This window comes from Lingula anatina, chromosome 1, assembly GCF_051362555.1.
Source record: "Lingula anatina isolate TDL-2025a chromosome 1, LinAna3.0, whole genome shotgun sequence".
NCBI classification, from domain to species: domain Eukaryota; kingdom Metazoa; phylum Brachiopoda; class Lingulata; order Lingulida; family Lingulidae; genus Lingula; species Lingula anatina.
This window is the reverse complement of record NC_141767.1, coordinates 60,385,096-60,412,033: the sequence shown is the minus strand read 5'-3', so window position 1 is coordinate 60,412,033 and position 26,938 is coordinate 60,385,096. Positions and strand designations below refer to the sequence as shown.

The window sequence follows — 26,938 nt, the reverse complement described above, 5'->3', positions numbered from 1 at the left end:
GCACTTTGTTGAAAAATAAACTTCTTGGACCGACATCTTTCCGACATTTTTTTCTGGATCCTGCGCCCGCCATGATCATTCATAACACACGCTGAACACGCTTTACAATACTTATCGATCACACGCGCAACACTATTGGGTAAAATAGGCATTGTGTCATGGGTCAATTTCTAAATATGGTAAATTGACCTTGCTATAATTAGATTGTATTCAAAAATAGTCGACACGATCAACCTTGACCTTGTAAATGTTTGTGAACTATAACTGAGAGAGTATGAGATCTATGAGGGGATATATTACGAAGACTTTTTCCTTTCACATTTTATTTAGCATTTTACAAATTTTATTAAGCATTTAAGGATTTTTTTCTCAAATTGCGAAAATTTAGTATAGGTTATTCCATTTCGAGTTGTAAAGCTCCTCATGCCTATAAGCAAGAATTCCTAAAGTTTACAAGTGATATGTGACAATGATAACCATAACTGTATCCTTACAGAGACACCAGAAGTGAGATAATAGTGTACGTCATCTGAAGAGGGTTTTTTCCCCAATCCTAGAGATTTTGGAAGCCAACCACTTGCGTTTACCCATCCTGCCTGGTTTATCATCACTCACAGTGATGTGCCCAAGCTCAGTTTTAACACTAGCACTATTAGTAGTTTCTTCTGCCATTACTGACCTAGAATCTGATGATGACTTTTCACTAAAACTGCTTGATGCATCCGCACTTCTGACAAAATAAATCTTAGCGCCCAGAAATATCAAAGGCGTTTTTATGTACTTCTTTATTAAGTGAATTAAAATTTATGTACTTCTTGATGAGATAGCCTAAACTCAGTCTCATACCATCTTTAACATCTGAAGAGTTGTCTGTGGCAGTTATGGTTGTTATGTCTGTTTCCAAGAGGGCAAATTTTGTCTTGTTTCCAGGTTTCAACGGTTTCCAGGCTTGTGAATAGCAATTTATATTTTCCAGAAATTATATCTATATCTGTAAAATAATTTGGAATTTCAAGTAAAAAGATACATGCATATTTATATATAGATTTTTTAAATAATATAATATAATATAATATAATATAATATAATATAATATAATGTCGATCAAAATTACCTTTTTGTAAAGGAAGTGTATTTTCTCCTAGTGCGTAGTGTGTTATTCATTGTACTAACTTGCTCTACTTGTTACGGAATGGCACTTTACACTGAGACACTACGTCTAGCCAGCCCTTGTCATTCGTTGCCTCATTAGTTACTCATTTCCAGACAAAGCACTAGTCTTTGTCCACTCCTTTCTCACACCACCCACCATGATACCTTTGGCTTTACTAAAGATTTACAAACACTAAAATAAATGATTTACAATATTAAACACCTCTGAGATCAGTGGTGATATTATGAGTTAGGTATATCAGAAAAATTTTCAAACTGATCAGAAAATTATAATACTTTTATCTTCTGAAAGGTAATGCAAAAAACAGATGAATTCTTTTGGAATTTTTAAAATATTCCTATAAGCAACAAAGATATTGAAGTTTTTTAACTGCAAAATTTCACCAAAAGTGTCCACACTCTTCAGCTAAAGACCCGTGACCACTGACTAGCAGTGATCACTCAGCTGTAGCTGCAGCTCAAATTGCTTGTGACCAATTGGGGCAATTAGGGCTCTATGTTAAGCTAATGACCCGGAAACAAACCCAAATTGGCGACCGCACAAGCACATGGCTGGGATGGCTTCCATGCAAATCATGTACTATAAATATTGCGCATCAAATTAACTATACTTCGCATGGTTTAATTTTCATGATTTTTCTACATAATATTGCAAATTTCATGAGCTTTATTCATCATAAATTTCAAAAAATTCCAACCAGTAATTACCTGACATTTTTGAGCATTTTGTCGAGGCAAAACTTCAAACGCCCTGAACTGAAACTTCTCAAAGACTGCAACACAGGAAAATCACGTGACCGGATTTTACTCTTTGATTTACAGCTTATTTAGTTAATGGCTTATATTAGTTTTTTTTTATGCGGCGCTAAAAGAGAGATTTAAAAAAGGGGTGTCATAGGCGAGATGTCAGCAGGTCGGTATCAGTTTCGCACTTCACTGCCCCTGGATAGTTACTACTGTAGCGCCCCTAGCAGAGTGTGATATACCTATATGAATGCAGTGTGATTTTTCTGTAGTTCCATCTCATTAAAATGAAAAATAAAATAGTGTATCCTCTGCAACTGCTATATCATAATGAGAAAAGGATGAAAATTTTAAAAAATTATAACTAAATAAGATAGACACTATCGGCCGATTTCATAAAGGAGGTTTAACTAAACCTAGTTTAAGGCTAAAACCTAGTCTAGCAAAACCTGGTCTAACCCAAGACCTAAATTGCATTTCACTAACAGTGTAGGAAAGCCAAAAACCAGGTTTAGCTAAACCAGTTTTAACTTGTACTTGACCTCCTGTTGAAAGTAACAGGAATACATAGACAAAGAAATCACTGAACTGTGTCAATCAGGTAGGCGTAAATGAACAGATGACACACGCTAGCGTTGAAGCAGATAAGCTGTGTAGCTCATATGAGAAAAAAATTAGAAGTAAAGAGCACGTGAAAATGAGCCGAAAGAGAGCGGAGAATTTTTCTGCTGAAGAGAAGGGATACATCTCAGAACTAATAAAGGAGAAGTCCAACATCATTGAATCAAAGAAAAATGATGTCACATCAAATCAAAGAAAAAATGAGGCGTGGAAAGAAATTCTAACGAGATTAGCAGCACATTTTCCACAAGCCGGGAAAAGAACTGAAAGGCAGGTGAAAGACTTCTGGAAACGAGCGAAAATAAAAGCAAAGAAAGAATTTGCAAATATTAAAAAAGCTGCCAAAAAGACTGGAGGGGGGCCAAAAGAGGTTGAATTAAGTCAAGAAAATCAAGCAGTGATAGATGTGATCGGAGATGATGCTGTGGATAGCCCTCCGCGTAATCCGTACGATGACGACGCACTGCTCGATGTACCGGGAGCTGAGCCAGCTGGCGGAGACGATGTTGATCCGCCGCCAATGGAGGCAAACGATGAACAGCAACATCACACATCTCCACGCCGGAGGAGCCCTGTCCCAGGGACAAGCACACAACGCGACAGACAAGCTTCCCCACGGCGGAGGAGCCTCGTCCCAGGGACAAGCACACAGCGCGACAGACAAGCTTCCCCACGCCAGAACAGCCCCATCCAGGGGACAAGCACACAGCGCGACAGACAAGCTTCCCCACGGCGGAGGAGCCCCGTCCCAGGGACAAGCACACAACGCGACAGACAAGCTTCCCCACGCCAGAACAGCCCCATCCAGGGGACGAGCACACGGCGCGACAGACAAGCTTCTCGATGTAGGCATTCTCTTTTTAAATATTGATAAGTACTATATTCTTATCTCATATTTAGACCTATGACAAGCATAGATTCAACAATAGAACGATTCAAGATTTTTAATAACTTTTATGACTATACAGTAACTTTTATAATTCTATATACAAAAACCTTACGTTCAGATGGTTTAGATGGCACTACTCATTTCTTTTTTTACACTTTTACTGAATTTATCAAAATATTCTGTTTCAGCTTCCCAGCGTGTGGATTCGAATTATGATGTACCGACCGAAATCCTCACATTACGACGCAGAGAGCATCACAGGAGAATGGAAATTATGAATATTAAGGAAAGAGTTCTCCTATTGAAAGAAAAGAAACTACAAAGAGAACTGAGTTTGCTGAATTGAAAAACGATTCTCACTCGGATATATATATATGTGCGCTTGTCGATTTGTAAATAAAAACTCAAAACAGGTGATATGTCTTGATAGTGTTATTATTGAAGAATAAATTCTGGTTACAGAGTGAGAATCGTTTATATATATATAAATATATATATATATATATCCTATTAATAGCTGAATAGTTCCATGTTATTACGCGAAATGGTTCTGAATAAGCAGACGTCTGAATAACAGTCCTCTTTGTCCGTCTTGTGCAACTGGGATGTTGACGCCTTCATCATCACCTTCCTCAGGTATGAAATCTTCATCCCCACACATTCGTGATAAATTGTGTAGTATACACACAGAAACGATGACAGCCTGGGCAGTATCTGTTCGACACCTGAGCTGTGAGTCAATGCCGATGCACGGAAAGCGTCTCTTGAGGGCGCCAAATACCCTCTCTATTATGTTTCTTGTGCGTCTGTGGGCAGCGTTGTATTGTGTCTCTGCATCTGTAGCTGGTCGCAGTACAGGGGTCAGCAGATATCTCTCGCATGCATATCCGTTGTCACCCAGGAGTAAACCCCCGATCCTTCCACTCGCAAGGTTTTCAGCCAGTGCACTGTTTCTAAACACTGTGCTATCGTGGCTCGACCCTGGCCAACGAGTTACAACATTTCTTATCATCATAGACGCATCGGACACTGCCTGTACGTTCAAAGAATAAAATCCTTTCCTATTCATGTATCTAGCAGTATTCTGGATACCTCTGGGACACACAATTCTGACATGTGTCCCATCAATACACCCGATAACCCCAGGGAAGTGCGCCACGCGATAGAACTGTTGTCTGATTCTGTCAGCTTCTTCTGCATCTGGCATCCTAATGTACCTTGGCTTTAGTTATGCTATTGACTCGCTGACTCTAGGCACGATCCTGCTCACAGAAGCCACGCTTATCCCGCTCAGATCACCCGCAGCACGTTGATAGCTACCTGTTGCATAGTATCGCAAACAGGTTAGCACCTGTAGCTCCGGTGAAATGCTGCGATTTCTCAATGTAAAGGGTGCTAATCGATCCTCTATCAGTGCTATGACCTCACGTGCTATTTCTTTAGAAATTCTGAACCTGATTTTGAAATCTTGTTCATCGTAGAAATCAAAATAATTAACCCTTGCTCGAAAAATGCGTCGGCGACGCTCAGGGCGTCTTCTTGCGTCCAAATTGTCAAGTGCTCGAATATCACGCAAGTCTACGTCAGCCATCTTTTTGCCAAGCTACAGAGTTAAACCTGGGTCTGACCAGGTTTATTTTTTGACTTGGTCCGAGTCCATAATCCGGGTATCAAAAACTTAGACCTCAGTTATGAAACACAAACCTGTCTAGACCAGGTTTAGAATGATGTTAAGCCAGGTTTTACTAGACCACTGGTCCAATACTAAAACCTCCTTTATGAAATGCAGGCAATCCCTAAACCTGGTTTAAACTCACTTTAGACCAGGTTTAAATTTAAACCTCCTTTATGAAATCGGCCGTATTTGATTTTCCAATTTTACTCACTGGAATCAATGCTGACTGAAATTATAAATAAGTATGTTGTACAAACAGATTAAACAGAAGATTATTATATAGAATGCAGAACTAACAAATAATGTCAAATGTGATATAAACATATAAACAAACTGAAAGAAAAAAGTCAAATTTACCTCAGATATAAAGTCCTGTCTAGCTCCTATGAGGAGCGGTGACTGAATGACTAAGAACAGTGTATGTGAGTGGAGAGGTCACATGTTCACAAGATAATTGCCTACCTGTGCTCTTGGAATGAAATAGCCCTTGGCTACATTTTAATGAGAGCACCTTATTACTGGATTTTACCCAGCCATTATTCTCTAATAACTTCTTTTAATAAATTGTAGCTCTACGGTAAAGTCTTGAAAATTTCGTCGGCAGACGATTTTCCGCCGAGGTAATTTTTTTCCCCTTGAAAACTTCGTCGACCTTGAAAATGAGGTACTCAATAATTTTTGAAAAGTTCGTCACCAAATATGGCCGCGTTGTCCAGCTCAAACATGAAGGTAATGCGTCAGTTGATTCAAGACAATGATACGATCAGGATATCATTGCCGATAACACTCTCAATGGGAGATAGGAACAATAGTGCGCCCCTGCGAGCGGTTACTCACAATATAAGTGGTTAAGATGTGAATCCCCATTCTTAATTGCGGGAACATCGGCCTTTTGTCTAAATAGTTTCATTACTATTACCTGGCTCAAGGTGCGTTATCAAGCCGGCAAATAAAAGTCACAGGCCGCGGCTTTGTCATTTGTAACGCCGTTATTGTTATCGGCGGCTGTCCTAAATGAGGAAGACACAATGAAAAATCAAGATATTATCTCGAAGGGAAATGTACCCGTCACTTCTATTCATGTCCATGTTCAATTTAGGACCATTTAACAATTACCTGGCTCATCCATGGAGATCGTTCGCAATGCGAATGGGACGAGATGGCAATTTTCATAGCTTCAGCAGAGAATCTTTCGCGTAATATTGTCAACAGATCGTTCGCGATCCAAACGAGACGAGAAGAAAATTTTCATATTTATAGCAGACTCCATTCGCGTAAGATCATCAGCTGGAGATCGTTTGCGATCCGAGCGAGACGAAAAGGCAATTTTCATGTCATCATCGGGAAATCGTTCGCGATGTAAGCAAGAATGAAATGCAATTTTCAAATTAGTGCAAGGAACTTAGTTTGCAAAAGATCGTCAGCGGGAGATCACTATTCTAACCCCCCCCTTTGAATTTAATAAATAATATATATATTTTCATTTTATCTTAACCCCCCCCCCTTCCCCGCTCATGGCATATCTTCGGCGGAGAATCGTTCGCGTAAGATAATCATCGCGGGATCGTTTGCGATGTAAGCAAGAATGAAATGCAATTTTTATATTAGTTCAAGGGATTTAGGGAACTTCGTTAACGGAAGATCGTCAGCGAGAGATCATTATTTCACTCCCCCCCCCCCCCCAGACCCCAGACCCCAGACACACACACTTTGGATTTAAAAAATGTCTTTTTCATTTTATCTTTAAACAGCCCCCCCTCCCCCGCTCACGGTATATATTCGGCGGAGAATCGTTCGCGTAATATCCTCAGGACTTTGTTCGCGTAAGATCATATCAGAGGGAGATCGTTCGCGATCCTAGCTTGACGTAAAGGCAATTTTCATATCATCGTCGGGAGATTGTTCGCGATGTAAGCAATAATAAAATGCAGTTTTCATATTAGTTCAAGGAACTTAGTTTGCAAACGATCGTCAGCGGGAGATCATTATTTTAATCCCCCCTCCCCTTTGAATATTATAAATAATATATATTTTTAATTTCATCTTTAACCCCCCCCCCTTCCCCGCTCACGGCATACATGTATCTTCAGCGAAGAATCGTTTGCGTAATATATCGCCAGGACTTTGTTCGCGTAAGATCGTCAGAGGGAGATCGTTCGCGATCCGAGCGAGACGAAAAGGCAATTTTCATATCATCATCGGGAGATCGTTCAGTTTTCATATAAGTTCAAGAAACTTAAATTGCGGAAGATCGTCTGCGGGAGCAATTATTTTAACTCCCTGTAAATTTTTAGGAAGTTACAGATGGTACTTTTAGAAGGCCTGACATTCAATCCTGGGAAAAGCCCTGCATGCAACAAACGTTGCCAAGTGCATAATTTTTTTTAAATATGTCGCGGCCAGGTTATAATGCAAGGAGGCAATTAAGCTTATCTTGATCCTTCTCCTCTATCAGGAGGTATGTTTCTTACCGAGAAGATAATTCTCAACACATTTTCGGGTACAGTAAGTTAAATTTAACTTAATCGAGATGCAGTAATAAATATATTATTATTATTTACCACCAGAAAACGACTTAGGAAGTAGTTTTAAATATCCCACAATATAGGAGGGTCAAAGATAACAGTCGCTAAGGATAAAAGCCCAAAGGCCGGATTTTTGAAAATTTCGTCATACCCAGGAGTCGGGGAGAGGTAATTTTGAAAAATTAGTCGGATTTACACAATTAAAAATATTAATTAATTTTTAAGCGACGAAATTTTCAAGACTTTACCGTACTTACTTCATCTTGAATAAGTGGTGGTAAAATGTATAGCAATGACTTGCCATATCCTGTTGGGAGAATCCCTATCACATTTTTATTGTCAAATATATTGTGGAGGACTTCCTTATGCTTCTCCTTTAGTTCTGTTAAATTAAATTTTTCCCGAACCACAGAAAACTTTGAAAACCAGTTCATGTTTTATTCTTTCATCTGGACCTGTTCCAGTCTCTTTTGATGAATGAATAATGAGGTACTGAATCAAGTTTCAGGATTGCACTCTCATTACAATTTTGCTTGTGTTTCCAGATCCGTTTCTGACTGTAAACCCCCTGGCAGCCACTGAACATAACAAAATTGTTTGAACCCTAGCACCTCTCCCGGAGCAATTGCTCCTCAGTACTTTGCTTCAAATGTTTTTCATTTTCATTAAAAATTTCATCCTTACAGATCTGAGACGGTGCTTTCAAGTGATCGGGTGTTGGCAGTTTCAGAGCAAGCATGAATTTCTAGAACATCTCTGTGTTTCCTTTTAAGATATTTCACCAGCAATATTTGCAAGGCTTGGGAGCTCGTTCTAAAAAAAAAAGTACAAATGTGTTGATGCTTACCATCCAATGATCTGTGGAAGACTTTGGATCAAATGTTTCCACTGGTTGACTGCAGGTTTCCTTCTTTCCAGCTATCCCGGAAGACCCCTTTTCTCTTCTTTTCACAGAGATGCATACTTTTTGTATGTCCTGAAGTATTTTCCTTTCTTTTTGTTCGAAAATCGAACCCTCCCGCCATTTTAAAAAGCCAGGCATGTTAGCACGTGCTTCTTGTGCTAACGTAAAACAGATGATGCATAAATTTACACAAAAGTGCGTATACAAACGATCAGAAATACAACAACATGGTACATTGCAGTTATGTTATATTGTCTTTATATGCGAGGTTATGCCACGCAACATAAAACATAAACACATCACACACGATCTGCAAGTCAACTTAGAGTTGCTGAATTTGGGCTTCAAAGTCCATACAGAGCATGACATATTTTTTACAGGCATGTTCTTTTTCAAAATTTCAAACTGTTCAGTTTGCCACAGTGCATTAAATAAATGTCTAGAAAATGGAACAAGGCTGTTTTTTAAATCCTTTTAATAACTGCCCAACTGTGGCATTCTTTGCACACTAGAGTCATAAATTTCTTCGGGCTGTTGTTTTTAGTGGTCACCTCCCATTGTCTCCACATTATTATATCATCATGATAAGGAATCGGTCTTCTTGTTTTCTCATACACCTCATAACTCACATTCTCTGTCAATGCATTTTTTTTCTTTTATTTCCCAGTAGCATCTTTAACACACAGTGTACACATGGAAGCAGCATAACAATCTTTTATTTCATTGTCATTAAAAAAAATCTTAAAAGTTGAAAAGACATGAACATGCCTTTATTAATGACTAACATAAAAAAATTTAAAAACACATACTGAGAGACCAAAGCGTCTTGACATACTTGGATAGGATTGGATAAAAGGGTTAGGGTAGTAAGATGGAAATGTTATAGGTTGGTGTGGATATATTTCCATTAAAGGAGATGGTGGGCATCCTGCAGCAGTTACAGTATTTGTAATCGAATTGTCAGGCAATTGATCTTTGACTTTCTTCAAACATTTATTAAGGGCTTTCGTCACTAGGTCAATCCCCTGACCCCCTAAAACACTCATACACATCTCTGCAATATCTATCTTCCCCTGATAATTATTTGCTTGTCTAGACAACTTCTGAAAATGGCAAATTTTTCATGATTGACTCTTGTAGAAAATGTTGCCAATTCATCAAAATCAGCAGTTCTGAAATGTGTTGTTGAGTGCATAAAACCTGCACCTTCTGTTGCAAATCCTCCATCTGATCTTGACTCTGTGGACTGTGATTACAACGCTGGCATTAAATAGTCACCATACCGCCTTCTATCTCATAACCCTCGGCGTTAAGTTTGGATATGTCCTTTACAACTTCCTTAAACAAAAAATATACTATTTTAAAAAATTGATATATATATATATAATAAAGTGATACCAAACCATATGAAAACACAAATTAAGTTCATAGGTAAAAGCATCCTCAAAACTTAGAATAAAACACAAAATAATAAAATCACTCATGTAGAATAATCCACTATTCAAAAATCGAAATAAATATAAAAAACACCACTTTACCTATTTAATCTCTTCTACACATACTAGTATATATACTCATGATTAACAACAGAATACATAAATATATGAAACCTGTTGTGATGTGCCAGGTTGGGGCTCCTGTAAATTTTGCCCTTCAGGTTGCCCCTTATCATTCGCCAACTGTACCAAAAAATTCAGCCACCTCTTTTCCTGACATCATAAAAAATATCATCCATGTCTTCCCCTGTTATACGTTTCACCTCCTTGGTGATCTCATCTAAAGGCATGTCTTCTGTTTTCCCTGTTTTCCAAGCAATTGATAGCCTGGACAGTGGGCCAGAAACGCCCTGAGTGTCTCTCAATTTCTTGATAGCATAGGTGATGCTCTTCCCCTTCAAAGAGCACCTCTTTCCCAAAAGTTGTGGCAGCACCATCTGTAGAAATTACTCATAATAAATGAACATGACCTAAACATACAAACTGCTTTATAGTAATTATAACAGAATACACGAAAAATACATATAAACACAATTCTATTAAGCTAAAACTACATAATATATTATAATCCTATATACTTCTTGGTTATTGTACAACACTTTATTCCTACTACAATAAATAAGCTTTAGCCCAACGGGCATTGCCAAACTGCATTACCACGCGCATGAACTATAACATAGTACTAAAACTCATGCTTTCATCATGGCTCTACGTGCATCATATTTTAGAATATCAATAAGTTGCAACACAAAACTCATCTAAGCATTATCTTATTGCTCTCTTTTCCATTGCCATCAAGCTGCTAGTGTAGCATTACCTACTATACATGTCTCTGAGCATTAATTTTATTGCTCTCTTGGCAAATGGCCTCTTGCCATATCCTCATAGCTTCTCAAAAACTATGGCATAACATGTTATTGCCCTCTTGGTAAATGGCCTCTTGCCATATCCTCATAGCTTCTCAAAAGCTACATATGCCGGCATAACATTTACCTTCCTAAACTAGCTTGACTCTGCAGTGTGCGACCCTGTCCCTAACATGAAGTAATCTGACATCACTTTTCCCAGGATTCACTTGTGATATCTCTATCAAGCAAAAGTGATAATCTTTCAAGAATGGTCAATCTAATGCTGTGTTCAGAAAACCCAAAAAGATGTAAATATCTTGCCATTTTTCGGGCATTATGAACACAGCCTTACTCTCGACGTGGTTATTTGTGCAGTTATCCATCCTTCTGTCATACACATTCCACATGGCAAGTGGGAAATTCCCCGTTCATGTAGTTATTTTCAAAGTAATTCATAAAATTTGCCAATGCTGGGAATCTCGCAAGGGCTTGCTTGCGTCTGCTGTTGGTGTGGAGGATCAAATTTTTGTCTCACCACTGCAACTGGTAAAAATCCAATTGACATATACACGTACTTTCCTAGACATCTCAATCTACGATGGTTTCTGTATGATTGCGATAGCCCAAGTTTCTTGATCCGGCGCCAAAGCGACTGACAAAAATGAAAATAACATCCCTGGACCGTTACTCTTAGGAGATGTCCCCACTGCTGTTAACAGTGCCTGTTCAAAGTCATAGACGATCTGGGTGCCAGTGGTATCCAGTGACTCGATGTACCTAAGATACGATGAGATAAGATTAGAGATTATTCAGCGATTAATATACAAATTAAAAATTTCACATTTAACGAAAATTAGATTGCTATTTGGGCAAAATGTATAGAATTTCAAGGTTTCAGTATAGTTGCTAAAGCTCTATTTTTTGTTGTTACAATGAGAAACAATAGATGAATAAAAACTTTTTAAAACCCGTTTGGATCCTTCAAAAGTTAAAAGTCTTCAGTTGCTTGGTAAGAAATTAAAAAGACCATGTGCAGTTTGGGTACAGTAAGGCTGCGTTCACATGAAAAATTCTAAAAACCTAATATATATATATATATATATATATATATATATATATATATATATATATATATATATATATATATATGCATGCTCAACACTAACCCAACTTCAGGCTGTACGTTTTCTCTTAGCTAATGGAGTGTGATCAACCTTTTTCTGATTCACATCACCTCTAGATCTGACATTTCCATGTATCACTGACATATAAATGATTTCTCTAACCTTAATGTGAAAGTGTTAAAGTTAAATCCGGATACACTGGTATTTTTATCGTGTCCCCCTGCATTCCTTTGCATAGAAAACCACTGCTCTAGTGGATCCTGGTTGTAATGATCACTCTGTGGCTCAACAGGTATTGGCATGATTCTACAAAGGACCTGACAGTAATTTCTATACCTTCATGAGTCTGTGGACTCGTTGCCATTTTTTGTCATGCTGATCTGGAGAAATTCCCTGGTTGGTTTTCCACTTCATTTCTCCACGACTCTAAGTCCTCAAGAAATACATGCTCAAGCCAGTGAAACCTTGGATCATCTACATCACTGTATGGGGCCAGATCTGCTTACCTTTTCTTCTCATGCTCATAAAGACTATGTCCATTAAGGCAGTCAAAGAACTTACAAAGAATTTACAGATGAAGTTCACTGTTTCTGTCACTTGGGGTCCATCAGTTAGTTCTAAAGCATTACTTAGCCACTGTTGTGCTTAGCACTTGGGCTGCATACCTTACTTTCATCGTGGCAAAACTTGTTAAGAAAACATGATCCCTGGTCGCAGGTTTGCAGTGTATTCTTGTTCATATAACTAAGTAATATGAGTTCATGATATGTCATATCCATTTCTCCATAAACCCCTGCTGTTTTTGTGAAAGTGGGAATTGGAGAAGCAATTACTTACAGTTTTCAACAAATGGGGTGCATCAGAAATGAAGAATAGTGGCCTTTCCGAAGCCCAGGGGTTTTCCGTCTTGAAGACTATGGTGTCTTGGTCAGTCACAAGCTTGTGCAACTTAAAAAATTTCCTATTGGAGGAAGCACCATCTCAGGTAATGCATAGAACCTTCACTCAGGACACCTCTAGCCATTCAACAGCCTCCCATAGATTTGGAAACAGGTACTCCGATGTGATACTGTCAGTGGGAATGTTAGCTATCACAAACTTGAAATTAGAAGCCAGACTCCGAACCATGAACACCAGCATGTGCTTTGCCAAGTTAGGTGCAAGGGCCTCATCTGATTTAAGTAATCTTTCAAAATCCAGCAAAAATTCAATATATAATTTTGGGCAGCTTACCATTTTGTTGTGAATCATTTGCTAATACATCAGTGTGTCTTTTTGATTGTTGACAATCACTTAGACAGTGGTACGTCTAAATCATCTGCGACACTATCATTCTGTCCCTTGTATGTCATGCTCAGTTAGATATTTCCACTGTACCAACAACATTATTACCAGTTTAGAATACAAAGAGGCAGGTGCTCTCAGTCTTCACGAATAAATTTTCAAGTTAATGGACATTTGGTCCACCAAGACTGCAATTCCTACTGGGCCAAACCAACTTTTACTGGACCAACTCTTATAATTTTTTAAAAGAAAATAATAAATAAGGCTGACGTCTTTGTACCATTTTTCAACAGTTTGTTTTTGTTACATTATTTATGGAACGCCATTCACGCAAAAAATGCAGACGTCAATTCAACAATCTATCGGCACTATTTAACAACCAAAACCTACTTTAACTATCTAAACTTAATTCTACTAAATTAGTTTTGGTCATTTTAATCATTCGTCAAAATCTAACAATCAATAAACGAATCCCTGCAGAACATTGACAGCATAGAAAATACATGGTTGTATTGCATTTCATCATCAGCCTCCATGTCACTGTCAGAGTTTTCATATCCATCTTAAAATTGGACGTCCCCGCAATAAAAGGGGAATCGCCATCTGAATCATTTTTGAAATTTCTGTCACAGCAGATTTTACAATACATGATGTTGGCGTCGGCGTCATGAACAAGCCATGTAAAATTGTGATGCCATAAACTTTAGTATTTCCTTATCTTTTTTGTTCGTACTCTTTTCGTCCTTGGTCTTGACTTTGTAAATCTTTTCTTTTTACTCCGTGTTTTGCGCCCTCAAAATGCTTTAAGACCGCCATTCACATTTTCAAAGACCGTGATTGGATGTCCCAAAAATATTTGACCAATCAGAATTGTTAAAGCTCATATTGAGCACAACCATTGTGTTTGGGCTCATCTGCCACACTCATTTTATTTTGGTTACGGCTCACATAATCAACCTTATATATATATATTCGTGAAAAGAGCTCGTTTTTTTTTTTTTTTTTTTTTTTTTTTTTTATGTGCTCTAGATTTTGATCACTCAACCCACACATCTCTCAATATTTTACCTGGACCGTCGGTCCACTCAAGTTTAAATAACATCATGGGTTGCACCATTGTCACTGCCTTCTTTCTCTTTTCCTGTGTAAACTTTCAGATTGCACACATATCCAGCGACTGACTCTGATTACATGAACAATTTCAGTCCCCACCTGATGGGCTTATCCTTCCTGAATTGTTTGAATGAAAACCTTGACTTGCATGCTACCATAGACTCGTCGAGAGAGAGCTCCCTCTCTGGGGCATAAACAGTTCTTATTTTTTTGCACAATAAGATTTCATTTCATGCATTACAAAGTCAATTACAGTTATTGCTCTTTCTGGAGTTAATCGGAGAAATTTTACACAAGGAAATCTAGCCTTCAGAATTCCATTAGTTTGCTCTATTGCAACCCTTGTCCTACAATGTTGTAAATAGTTTGTGGCCCAGGTGGTGGGTTGTGGAAAGGGGTGAGAAGAAAGGGCAACAGCCATATCCACTATCTCCTAAAAGGAAACCACATGTGGAGCTGGAAAAAAATTAGAAGAATTTATAAATAGAAATTACCATGTATTGAATGTATTGTATTGAAGACTGCTCATTGTTTATCTCTAAGATATTCCAGCTTCTCCCTTGTAATGACAAACTTAGGACAGCCTCTGGCTCCCTGGTTGACTACAATACCATACCATGCATTTTTACCATTACTGGAAGCCTGAATCGAATGAATGGCATCCATAATCTTCTCATTCAATTCATGAACGATCGTGATCAACTTCATCACATCTTTAACAAATTCGGCATCATTTCCCAAATACTCACTGCCGCGAACAAGTAGAGCATTCAGTAAGTTAAGAAGGTTATCGTTGTTTCTATAACTAATTTCAAGTTCATTCATACAGAGTGGAAGTGTAGTGGTGGGCCTCTCAGCACGGTTGATGATGATGCTTGGTTGCAGCAGAACTTCTTCGATATCTGCAGCGGCCATGTTTTCCGTGGAGCGAAGCCTAACGGCGAGTATGGGTATTGGTAGGGGTGCTAACCCGACGAAAAAGTCTGTTGAGCTCCTGAATCTGGCTTTCCTGTGACGACGGCTGCTCCGGCTGCGACTGCCATTGAGGTCTCCTCAGTTCCACCATTCAGGTAACAATATCATTTACTAAATTTTCTGTCCATGCTATCATTGAGATTGGCTGCCATGTTTATTTTCACGCAAATGCGCATGCTCTGTGTACACACATTTTGCCGACGTCATAAAGAAAGTTTTTATATTTGAAATCTTATTTTGCATGAAATCGTATTCACATAATTTTTTTTTTTTTGCTTCAAAATGAATAATAATACTAATAAACACATGATTATCTTTAGATATATATTTTCCGTTTCAAATTTTTGAAGCAAATGGCAGGCCATAAAATCTGTTTCTGCTCATCACCTTGCAAAAACCTGAGGTAGAAGTTAGCCAGTTAGAAGTCCAATAATCCTTGAGGTTAGGCTTTGTAACAAGTCCCAGCGTGAAAATAATGCCAAGCCATGATTTCAGTTCATTAGGAGTCACTTCTGTCCACTGGTATTTGTGCTGTCCTGGTGAAGCCTCTTTTTCTTGCTGGGCATACAGGTTGGTCTGCTGACAGATTATTACTAAGAGGGCGTGGGTAAAAAAGAGGCAGAATAACTGACCTGGCATAGAGACTGGCACATTTTCTTTTCGTCCCAACTCCTCTATGGCATCCTGAGATAAACCTGGTCTCCCTCTGAAGCAGATATTACTGCTGTCCCGGGTATTTATGTCGTTGCTCCACTTGATATTTTCGTGATCACTTTTGTCTCCAATGATTTGCTCTTCTAAATCTTGAGTAAAGTCCAATTCCTCATCCAAATCTGCTCTCCACTGGGTTATTCTGGCTAAGAGAATATCATCATCACTTTCTTTCTTTATACACGTGGCTATGCCACTTTAGGTGGGCAATTGCCTTGGGCTAGTGCTTAACGGCACAGACTGCTTAAAGCAGAAAACAAATGGCCAGTGATCAACCTGAAATTTAAATTTAAATTAAGATAAATGCGTCATATAACTTGATATGTATGGTAAGTCATAGAAAATGAATCAGTCCTAAAATGTGTGTACAGAGAGAATCCTCATGTATACTTTGATCATTTCATATTTGTGAATCAGCATCAGTACAAGTCACTCAGCCAACCCTCATTGTTTCTTTTGTGCATCCTATTTCTTGGTCACAGCGTTATATAGGAAGAAATATAATACTGTACAGTGAAAAAGTATGTGCAGTCTACTTTCTCTGTCTGACAAAATATAGCAATAAAATAACTTTGGTCTCCCTGTGTTAGTAAGAAAAAGAAGATTACATCCAAGAGTGTGCAAATGTACAGGAATGAGAGCGTAGGGGCAGACTTATCAATTGTTAAAACCTGGTCTTTTATTTTACTTAGGTGTAAGCACTGCCATTAGAATACACAAAAACAAAATATATGGTGAAAATCAAATAATGTCTATCTTATATAATTTGTTACATATTCTAAGATATTCACCTGCTCTGCTCTAATGCTTCCATTATTTCTGATACACTGATTGTATCGTCATTCTCCTCGACTCTTCTACAATCTCACTGTAAAGTAGAAATACATCATAAAGTTGTTAAGAATAGTTCTTCAAACAATCATTACTTAGGAACATGCATCAAAATATTTTACCAAAAAGGTACGTCTGTAACTATTTATTACAATTATAAATATTATAATTATAAATCATAGCAACAATTCAGATAACATAATTCAGATAATAATAATAGGTAATAAATACAACAAATTTCATAGTTGAAGTCTCCTTCCAGCAATGACAAAAGGTTGTTCTCTTGGGGGTTATCTGGAGGGGTCTCCTCCTCTGATCTGTGCATGCAAGGTTGTGCAGAGGGTTTCTCTTCTTCAGGCCTACCCAACTACCAGACTCTGCACAGAATTATCCTGAATTCACCGGTAGATTGGACCACACGAAACATTAGCCCTTGCTGCCCTGGCACCAATAAAGGGTACCGGAGAAGATCAGCATTGGTCAGAATTGTGCCGGAAGTGACGTGTAGTGGTGTAAGACGTAAAGCTGAGTGGTCATTTTTAGCTGGAGGTGAATGGGAATGAAGACGTGGGCTTGGAGAAAAAAGCAGTTTTTCAAACAACATGGTAAGATGACATTTCTTCTTTACACATTTTGGGCAGAAAATACTTGTAGAAATAATTGGCACATGATATGAAAACGTGACACGGAACTTGAAGGTGCAAAATCGTGGTTAATTTGCAGACAACTTGTTTTGAAATGCATGCTGCATCGACCGCCAGCGCGACAAAGAGCGTAAAGGGAAAGGAATTCACGGGAGGCTATAAATCGTTGTCATTTAGAATTTTGACATTCATATAATCTGATATGTCCATATCTAAGTATTTTTGGGTTTTTTGTGGTATGGGCTGCAATTATAATGATGCTTTAGAGTTCTTGAAGGACCTTGTGAAAACCAGGAAGTAGTTCTTAACTAACAACTGAATTGTACTGATCTACGAGTGCTGTGCAAAGATGTATCTTTTTTTAATAATGTGACGAATTGTTAGATCGATGCAGCATGTATTTCAAAATAAGTTGTCTGCAAATTAACCATGATTTTGCACCTTCAAGTTCCGTGACACGTTTTCATATCATGTGTCTATTGTTTCTACAAGTATTCTCTGCCCCAAATGCATAAAGATAAAATGTTATCTTACCGTGTTGTTAGAATAATTGCTTTTTTCTCCAAGCCCACGTCTTCATTCCCATTCACCTCCAGCTAAAAATGACCACTCAGCTTTACGTCTTACACCACTACACGTCACTTCCGGCACAATTCTGACCAATGCTGATCTTCTCCGGTACCCTTTATTTCATTCGTTTTGGTGGCATGGTGGTGGGGGGTAGCATGTGACAAAACAGTCGGCCCAACTCAGTTGATTTTGTACGGTTTTCTAGGTCAATCTCCACAGAAGGAAAACATCTAGCCTCTGATATTGTAGCTGTTTATTGCTGGCAAATATTTGGTGATTCAGAGTCTGTGATTTTAAATAAAATATTGTGTCGACTCCTAACAAAAACAAGTGGATAGTGTTGTCTGTTCAATACAGGTAATATAGTGTCACCTCATAACAAAATTAAGTGGATAGTGTTGTCTGTTCAATACAGGTGTAGGACAAATTCCATGGATCCCAAACTAGGAATTTTTGTGCACCACTGGGCCTGCACCAAGGAATTTATTTGCGTCACTTCTGACAAGTATGTGTCAAGGGTGGGGGGCAGGGTCCTTGTGATTGATCTCTGGGGAAATTGAGGGTGCAGTTAAATGATTTTTGTGGTAGTTTTTAAAAATAGGAGCTTATGGTGCAAGGCTGCCTAGATGGGGTCCCCCCTAGATGCATCCCTATGAATGCCTTCATGTATGCTTCTATATAGCTCATTTTCTATATTTTCTGACAATAATTTGGCCTTTTTGAAAGTAACATTTTTAGCAAAAATATCTCATCCCATAAATGCCAGATATTGGAGGACAGAACATGACACAGCTCAAATGCAAATTTTAGTATCCAGGGTTTTGGTTTTACTTATAGTAACTGGCTCGCGCTGCCAGTAATTACGCCGCGGGATATTCAGGGCACATACCGTGATCATAAGACATACCGCGAATAGAAAATAGAATTTAGAAAATAGACATTGCATGTGAATGCAGCCTAACACTTATTCTGATTAATTTGTCTTGATTTTCGGGTAGAAGTTCGTTTCTTAAAGGACTTTAGATGATGTTCTGTCAAGAAAAGCCTCTATCACATCCTGCTGTGTGAATGGGACAGATCAAGCATAAATGGTTTGGTGCGGTGGTCCACTGTTAGTGAGTGTTCCTTTAAAGAGCTTATTCTAAAGTTTTTGCATCCATTCTCAGATGTATAGATGTTTCTTTTTTTTTTTTTCTGCTTTAGAGCAAAGGGTGCAAACCATCCCCCCCTTCAGCTTCCCCTTCTTTCAGCTCTACCCAAGGGTAAGTTTTTTTCCAGTCTCCATTAAATTTCCGAGTTACAGAAGCTGGATTCACCTAATTAAGAAAAGCAAAAAAATGACTTAATTAAAGAGTGCAACCATAAACTTGTATTATAATTTCCTAAAAACATACATATGCCTATTCAGTATTGAATAACGATCCATACAGTACAGAAAAATACAATATACAGTTATCAAGTTGTGTACCTTAGTGTAATGTCTCCGTTAAGACAAAGATAAAATGGAGGCCATGCACCTTTAACCAGTTCCCTTTATTCACATCGGCACCTAGTGCTTTCCTTTTTTTTACCATACATTGCATCCCCTTTTCTTTCTTTCCTTTTTTTTTTTTTTTAAACATATAAACTGTACTCAAGTGCTTTAAATCTAAACTACAAGAACAGAAAAAAAAATGAGAAATTAAAAAAAAACTACATTACTTATATACTGAATGTTGATATAGTCAATAAAGTCATCCCAGATAACATGCCACTGGTGGGCCACCGGTAGTGCAACTGGTGGGCCACCGGTGGCAGCCACCGGTGGGCCACCGGTGGAATGTCCAGCTAATAGCCAGTGGCCCACCGGTGGCAAGCCGCTTATGGTGGCTAACCAGCAGCAGGCCACTGGTAAGCCACCGATTGTTTTACAGGGTTTTTTTTCATTTAATTGTACCACCAGCGTTAGCGCTGGCGGTACACATGGTTTCGGTCCCGTCCGGATCGTTCCGCCGGCTCCGTTGGCTCCGCCGGCTCCGCCGGACGGCTACCGTTACCGCTTCTCCTCCTAGACGGTAAGGGCCCCCGTACCCATCTCATGGATTTAGGTCACCTATAATCTCAACTCGTTCCACGTAAAATTTGGGCTTTGTCGGTATTGGGGTCTGGGTGTGGCACTCATTGCAATGCACCCTTGTCTAAAAATGGCAAAATTAAATGCTAATTATCTACCCTACGGAAGGAGTTATGGGAAAAATTTCTATAGACAGCTTTCCAAAAGTCATATGTGTAGATTTCAAATATACCCTTGGATTTGACCTTTGACCTTTACTTCAAGGTCAAATGGGCCAAAATTTTCAAAAAAATTAAATTTTTTACGAAAAAAATTTTTTTTGCCCTGTTATTCAGACACCACACAGACTTAACCAATAATATTATTGGAAGGTGTTACCCTTCAGGTCATCTTTCATCTCCATGAATTTGGGGTCAATCGGTGCATTTTCACGGGAGTAGCGGCCATAAGATACCGAAACTGAAAACTGTCTCTAATTCGGGAACCGTTAATGCTAGAGACCCATTCTTTTTTGCATTTTGTAGAGCATGTAAAGCCCAACACTGGAGGTGGTCTCGGTTTTTTTGTATTCCATACGGTTTTCGAGTTACGCTGTATCAAAAAGTACATATTGGTGGTAAAAGCAAAATGTGCAGTACGGTAATGGATAATAAATTTTGAACTCTGGAAAAATAAAACATAAGGCTTGGCAAAGCAGACAACTTGTGTTCAAAAATGACATTATTTCATCAAATTTGAACTTCTGAAACTTTAGAGCACCTCCTATTTCAAGAATTTTGACCAAAATGACATTTTCTTTATTTTAATTAATTTTTTCTGTACGAAATTTAAGGCACATTATGGTAACTCCAAAATTATAACATTTAGTCCCTTATATCTCCAAAACTGGCAGAGATAGGTCCATAGTTACTATTGAAGTTGAATAGGAAGTCATATACTGGCAATCTTACTATGACCTTGAAAGTGACCTTTGACCTACTTTTCACCATGAACTGAACTTTGCAAATTTTTCTTCCCTTTTATCTCCAAAACTGGCAGAGATAGGTCCATAGTTACTATTGAAGTTGAATAGGAAGTCATATACTGGCAATCTTACTATGACCTTGAAAGTGACCTTTGACCTACTTTTCACCATGAACTGAACTTTGCAAATTTTTCTTCCCTTTTATCTCCAAAACTGGCAGAGATAGGTCCATAGTTACTATTGAAGTTGAATAGGAAGTCATATACTGGCAATCTTACTATGACCTTGAAAGTGACCTTTGACCTACTTTTCACCATGAACTGAACTTTGCAAATTTTTCTTCCCTTTTATCTCCAAAACTGGCAGAGATAGGTCCATAGTTACTATTGAACTTGAATAGGAAGTCATATACTGGCAATCTAAATGTGACCTTAAAATTGACCTTTGACCTACTTTTCACCATAAACTGAACTTTGCAAAATTTGCTTCCCTTTTATCTCCAAAACTGGCAGAGATAGGTCCATAGTTACTATTGAACTTGAATAGGAAGTCATATACTGGCAATCTAAATGTGACCTTAAAATTGACCTTTGACCTACTTTACACCATGAACTGAATTTTGCTAATTTTGCTTTCCTTTTATCTCCAAAACTGGCTGAGATAGGTCCGTAGTTACTATTGAACTTGAATAGGAAGTCATATACTGGCAATCTAAATGTGACCTCAAAATTGACCTTTGACCTACTTTTCACCATAAACTGAACTTTGCAAATTTTGCTTCCCTTTTATCTCCAAAACTGGCAGAGATAGGTCCATAGTTACTATTGAACTTGAATAGGAAGTCATATACTGGTAATCTAAATGTGACCTTGAAATTGACCTTTGACCTACTTTTTATCATGAACTGAACTCTGCTAATTTCTTTCTCTTTTAACTTCAAACTTGACAGAGATAGGTCCATAGTTACTCTTGAACTTGAATAGGAAGTCATATACTGGCAATTTACTGTGACCTTGAAATTGACCCTTGACCTACCTTACGAAGAACTTAAATTTGATTGTACCATATATATTTTTTTGCAATAGTTTAAAAATTCTTGTTGATTGCATTTTTACAGCTTGTCAAGCACAAAACTGGTGGCTATGTCCCTTATTTTGTGTATGTGGGGGTCTATACGAATGCGCTTGCTCCAGCTGGTGGTACAATATTCGGAGGCGGTATCGCCTCTCTGATCCTCTAGTTAATCTTTATTTCATTTAATTAATCTTTAATTAGGGTAATATTATTTATCTTTTATCTCCTTTTGCATTAAGAAACAAGTCAGAGATAGGTTTATCACTTATCACTTTTATTTCACATATAATAACACAAGACAACAAAGCACAATGCACAAAAAGGATATTTTCAATTCCGATGCAATAATACATTATGCTTAACTACAAATTTTAATTATGCACAACTGGTAATGCTGATAAAGGTAAAAGCAAAGGCTTCAGCCAATGAGAGTTCAAGTTCACAAATATCAGAATGAAAAATATGAAAATTTCATCAAAAAATTGCAACAAGACAGCACAGCTGTCAAATGTATTTACAAAAAGCAGAAAAAATTAATGCACAAAATGGCAAACTGTCAATTCTGATGCAATAATACATTTACAGCAAAGTCAACATCAAATTTTAATAATGCAAAACAGAATGGAACTAATTAAGTATGATGTAAAGTGTAACTAACATAAGGCTTCAGGTCCATGGAAGTTCAAGTTCATACTTTGAAAATTCCAGAAATTGAAAGTGAAAATTTCATACAGTAATAACCCAATCAAGCTGGCTTTCCACTTTGACCTGTATGTCAATTCTTTGAGCCATTCTTTCAAGTTACAAAATAATATGCAACAGTTTTCCTTTCATAACATTTGTAGTGGTAGCACACAAATGAGCTTTTGAGAAACTAGTCAGACTCTTCACTTGTGCTACTATCTAATGACCTATTACATTGTTCTGCAAGTGGTAACTGTCCGTCTCTTGCTGAAAAGGAATAATTTTCAATTATACTATTTTATTTTGGTATGTTTGAACTTAACTATATACATACCAGAATTACAGAAATGTCATTTGTAACTGAATACACAGTAATGCAATATAAATATATTTGTTAAAGAGGGGTTAAGCTTAAAAAAAGGCAATTGAGACATGCTCAAGCACATTTTTTTTCACACATTTATCATGATTATTATGAATGTAAGGCAATAACAACATATTTTAATATGTATTTACCTTCTTTTTTGATGGCCCTCAATTTTCTGCCACCATCCCTATCATGGGCATTCTTAAGCCACAATCTGATAGAAGTGTCAAGTTCCGCCTCTGTGGCTCTGGATCTACCTGCATCTGTGAAGATATATAAAACTTTACTTAATCCTCCTATCTTAACAATTCTAAATTGGACAGTAAACAAAAATGGTTAAAACAGGAGTTACAAAACAGAACGGTGTGACCAAAGGACAGAAATGGGTTGATATGTGCTTATCCTTCAGAAAAAAATATGTAAAAACCATAAAAAAATAGTTGTTTCCTAATTTCATGTGTCCTCCTGCAGTATACACACTGCTTGATCATTTTTCTATCATGACTTACATGAGCCTGAGGACGGCGAGTATGCACTGTATTAACATTTGGATTCTCATCACCCATGGCCAGTGACTTCAAATGGGTTGCAGTGAGTTCTACTTGCCTGCAAACTTCTATAACTTTGTTCAGGTTAAGCTCAGCAGGTGGAATTTCCATAAGTTTCTCTGACAATTTTGAATAATTTACCCCATTGATTATCATGTCACATATGAATCCTTCCTTTTCTTCACCATACTGACAATATTCTGCTTTCCTCTTTAAAGTAGCGATAAAATCCATAACTGTCATGTTACCTCTTTTTGAGTTCAGGAACTCTTGTCTCTTCACATTTCTTAGACTGTGTACTCCAAAATGTTGGTCAAACTTCGTGAAAACTCCTTCTAAATCATACTTTTCATCATCATTCACCCACGTAAAAGAATCGTAAATTTTCACTGCTTCTCTTCCCATATTCAATGGCCTGGTCACAGGCAGTGGCAGAGAAACCATACTTCTCTTGGCGTTGCACTGTCCAGTTTCCTGGTGCAGTGAGATCTTCATGTGAATCAGGGTGGGTAATGAGCAAATTCACCATTTCTACCCAGTTGACTCTGTCATAACTGAAAAACCATGGGATCATCATCCTAATGGAAGCAAGGTGCAATCTCCAGTTGGACTCTCGTGTAGCTCTTATGAATGCAAGGAACAGCTGCACCATATCTATGTATGATGACCAGAGGGCAAAGGTAGGGTTTGTAGCTTTTGCTGTATTGATGTACTCTTCGTAGTCATTGACTAGATCACTGAAACGAGGAGATCTAATCAATTCTATCAGGGTATGCTTTGGATATATGAAAGACATTTCTGTTGACATGTCATTGTAGTAATTGGCAACATGTTCTTCGGGTAAAGAGTCAAGAATTGATTTAAACCGGGCCTAGCTTCTTTGTTTGGTGGTATTCATACAGGATTGTCTCTTGTAATCGCAAAGACTTTCTTTTTGGCAACGACTGAGCTGCCCATTTTGAATCATAATGCCATTAGAATTGTGGGTGGTCCTGTCGACAAATATCCGGAGAGGAGCTTGTTTTGTCTTCTTTAACCATGATACTGTACTTGGTAAAAGGCTTGAAAAGGCTGTGTCTTGAGAGAGGAGAAATTCAAGATTTTGTTTCCATTTCTCGAATGATCCTATCGTTTCAGTCTTTGTTAGTACCCACTGCTTTGGGACTTGAGTGAACTTGCACTAGCCATTATCAAATGAATTTTCCACTTAAGATGTATTTTTGACATAAGAAGTTACGAGTTTTTAAAAATCGTTGCCACCATGACAAGAAGGAAAGAACAACGTCTTGCTTGTTCGAATCCCAAACTTCAAGTGCTCACTCAGCACTTGACCTTTATTCATATGCAAATGAGAAAACTTGCTCACCAGGTGTCAGTGCTAGTATAGGTCATGCACAATCCGACTGGATTTACATTAAAAACATATACAGGTTACATCATACTGGCGTAGAGCACTAGTATAATTCCTTGGTTTATAATGTAAACTGAATAATCGCTCACATGAGATTTCACATAAAATTGTGAAATATTTGAACCCAATTTTGATATTTGCTATCATAGTGAAAATTTATTTTCCAAAAAGTCACCAAAACTCAAGTTACCAAGATAACTAAGCATCGTGTAATATTATCAAGACCATTAATAATGCACATGTAGGCTTTATGGTTTCACTATACTTATTTGTATATACATACCTGCAGGTAGAGTTTCTGCTTGTATCAGCTTGTCTCTCTCCCTGTGATTTTTCACCTTAATCCACTTGTCCTTTTTCTTACATGTAATGCTTATATCTGGCCAAAAATGCCTTGAACCAGTAAAAGCTGGAGAGAGAGAGCGTAATTTCTTAGGAGGAGGTTCTGTTGTTTCTTCATCTGTGCGAAGTTTCTCCACATGGACTGCCCCCTGAAAGATGTGACAAATGTACATGTGACAAACAGCAATACAAAGTATATTCTTTAAATGTTTTCTGCTGCATTAGTATTTGTAAATGTTGCTAACTGACTATGTAAAATTAAACCTGTTATATGGATTTCTGAGCCACATATGCAGATACACAAACATTCAATATATGCGTAAATTATACTATGCATCATTACTGCATGTAGTTTTTAGGAATCCCTGTATGAGAAAGAAATTTTTACTCTATCTTTCTCTCTTTTTGCTTGCTCCATCTTGAATTTATCTGTGAAGTATCGATTGTAAGACGCATGATATAACTGGCCACTAACAGAGCTACTCTGCAAAATCGGATTTATCTAAAAGAAAGTGATACTAAACAGTAAAAGTGACATATTTATTTTAACTTTAAAATAGTCTTTACATAAATTTCCTTATCCGAAAAAAAGGAAAAAAAAGATGGGTCTAAATAAGTAAGTAAAATTGCATTTTCCTTAAGGTGTAGAGACAGCTAGAGGTTATGACACTCATGCTTTTGAAGCTATTCCCAGGGTCTTGACTACATGGGGTCAATGTCCATTTGTTTGTAGCACTTTACTGACACCAAGGAAGCAAATCCTGATATTCCTATGAGATCAACCCCCCCCCCCCAGAAATGAAATATCTTTAATAACTATAAATAAACCAATCACTTTATACTGTTCATGTTACAAAAACAAGGTTGTGATGTTTACTTTTTCTAAGACAGCAAGCATAAATATATACTCACACGCTCTGCTATATCCTTTCTTCCTCCATAGAGCATAAGCCATTTTTCCGAAGCAGCCCTCAGCGTCTGCCACCGAGCTTCACTTAAAGGCTGGAGAGTTTCTTCCTATTTAAATGCCATCTCTGAGTGAACAAAACACTCCGATGTGTATTCTTTCTCTGCCATAATATTTTTTCAGTAGTAGCTACATTATCTTTGCCAAACAGATTTCATTTAGTTATTAAACATAGCAAAAAATGTCTCTATTTCTGTAGAATTATAAAAAGAAGAAAAGAAGAAAATAAAAAGAAAAAAATCCTTTGGTGACCTAGGCTCCAGAAAGCAGATCGAGCCATGTGAATGAAAGTACACACTCCCAGACAACTGCTGAAATGCGGGAAAACCTAACAGAAAATTGTCCTCCTGAACATCACACAAGCTTCCCTATAACCCAAAATAAAATAAACATTTTTATAA

General features: G+C 37.8%; 3 protein-coding genes and 2 pseudogenes across 4 annotated transcripts; 1 reads left to right on the top strand and 4 right to left on the bottom strand.

Moving 5' to 3' along the window:
• Nucleotides 1-2,614: 2,614 nt before the first annotated feature.
• LOC147764845 (uncharacterized) lies at nt 2,615-4,585 on the top strand. Its single transcript, XM_087000754.1, has 2 exons — nt 2,615-3,383; nt 3,616-4,585. Exons 1-2 carry the CDS (start codon nt 2,615-2,617, stop codon nt 3,771-3,773), a joined length of 927 nt encoding a protein of 308 aa, XP_086856880.1. The 3' UTR covers nt 3,774-4,585.
• Nucleotides 4,586-9,100: 4,515 nt separating this feature from the next.
• Nucleotides 9,101-11,673, bottom strand: LOC112042259 (uncharacterized; annotated as a pseudogene).
• A 360-nt stretch (nt 11,674-12,033) lies between these two features.
• Nucleotides 12,034-13,235, bottom strand: LOC147764844 (uncharacterized; annotated as a pseudogene).
• On the bottom strand, nt 12,496-17,511 carry LOC147764843 (uncharacterized). The gene is made up of 2 exons (XM_087002277.1): nt 16,874-17,511; nt 12,496-16,358 (listed from the first exon to the last, which is right to left on the bottom strand). The coding sequence occupies exon 2, from the start codon at nt 15,309-15,311 to the stop codon at nt 14,922-14,924; it is 390 nt and encodes a 129-aa protein (XP_086858403.1). The 5' UTR covers nt 15,312-16,358; nt 16,874-17,511; the 3' UTR covers nt 12,496-14,921.
• A 4,865-nt stretch (nt 17,512-22,376) lies between these two features.
• On the bottom strand, nt 22,377-26,581 carry LOC106180738 (uncharacterized). Of its 2 annotated transcripts, none has more exons than XM_087002018.1 (4): nt 26,483-26,581; nt 25,512-25,719; nt 23,419-23,532; nt 22,377-23,169 (listed from the first exon to the last, which is right to left on the bottom strand). In XM_087002018.1, the coding sequence occupies exons 1-4, from the start codon at nt 26,516-26,518 to the stop codon at nt 23,093-23,095; spliced, it is 435 nt and encodes a 144-aa protein (XP_086858144.1). In that variant the 5' UTR covers nt 26,519-26,581; the 3' UTR covers nt 22,377-23,092. The 2 variants fall into 2 exon arrangements, with proteins under 2 accessions (XP_086858144.1, XP_086858145.1); XM_087002019.1 differs by lacking the exon at nt 26,483-26,581 and adding an exon at nt 25,959-26,064.
• Nucleotides 26,582-26,938: the final 357 nt, after the last annotated feature.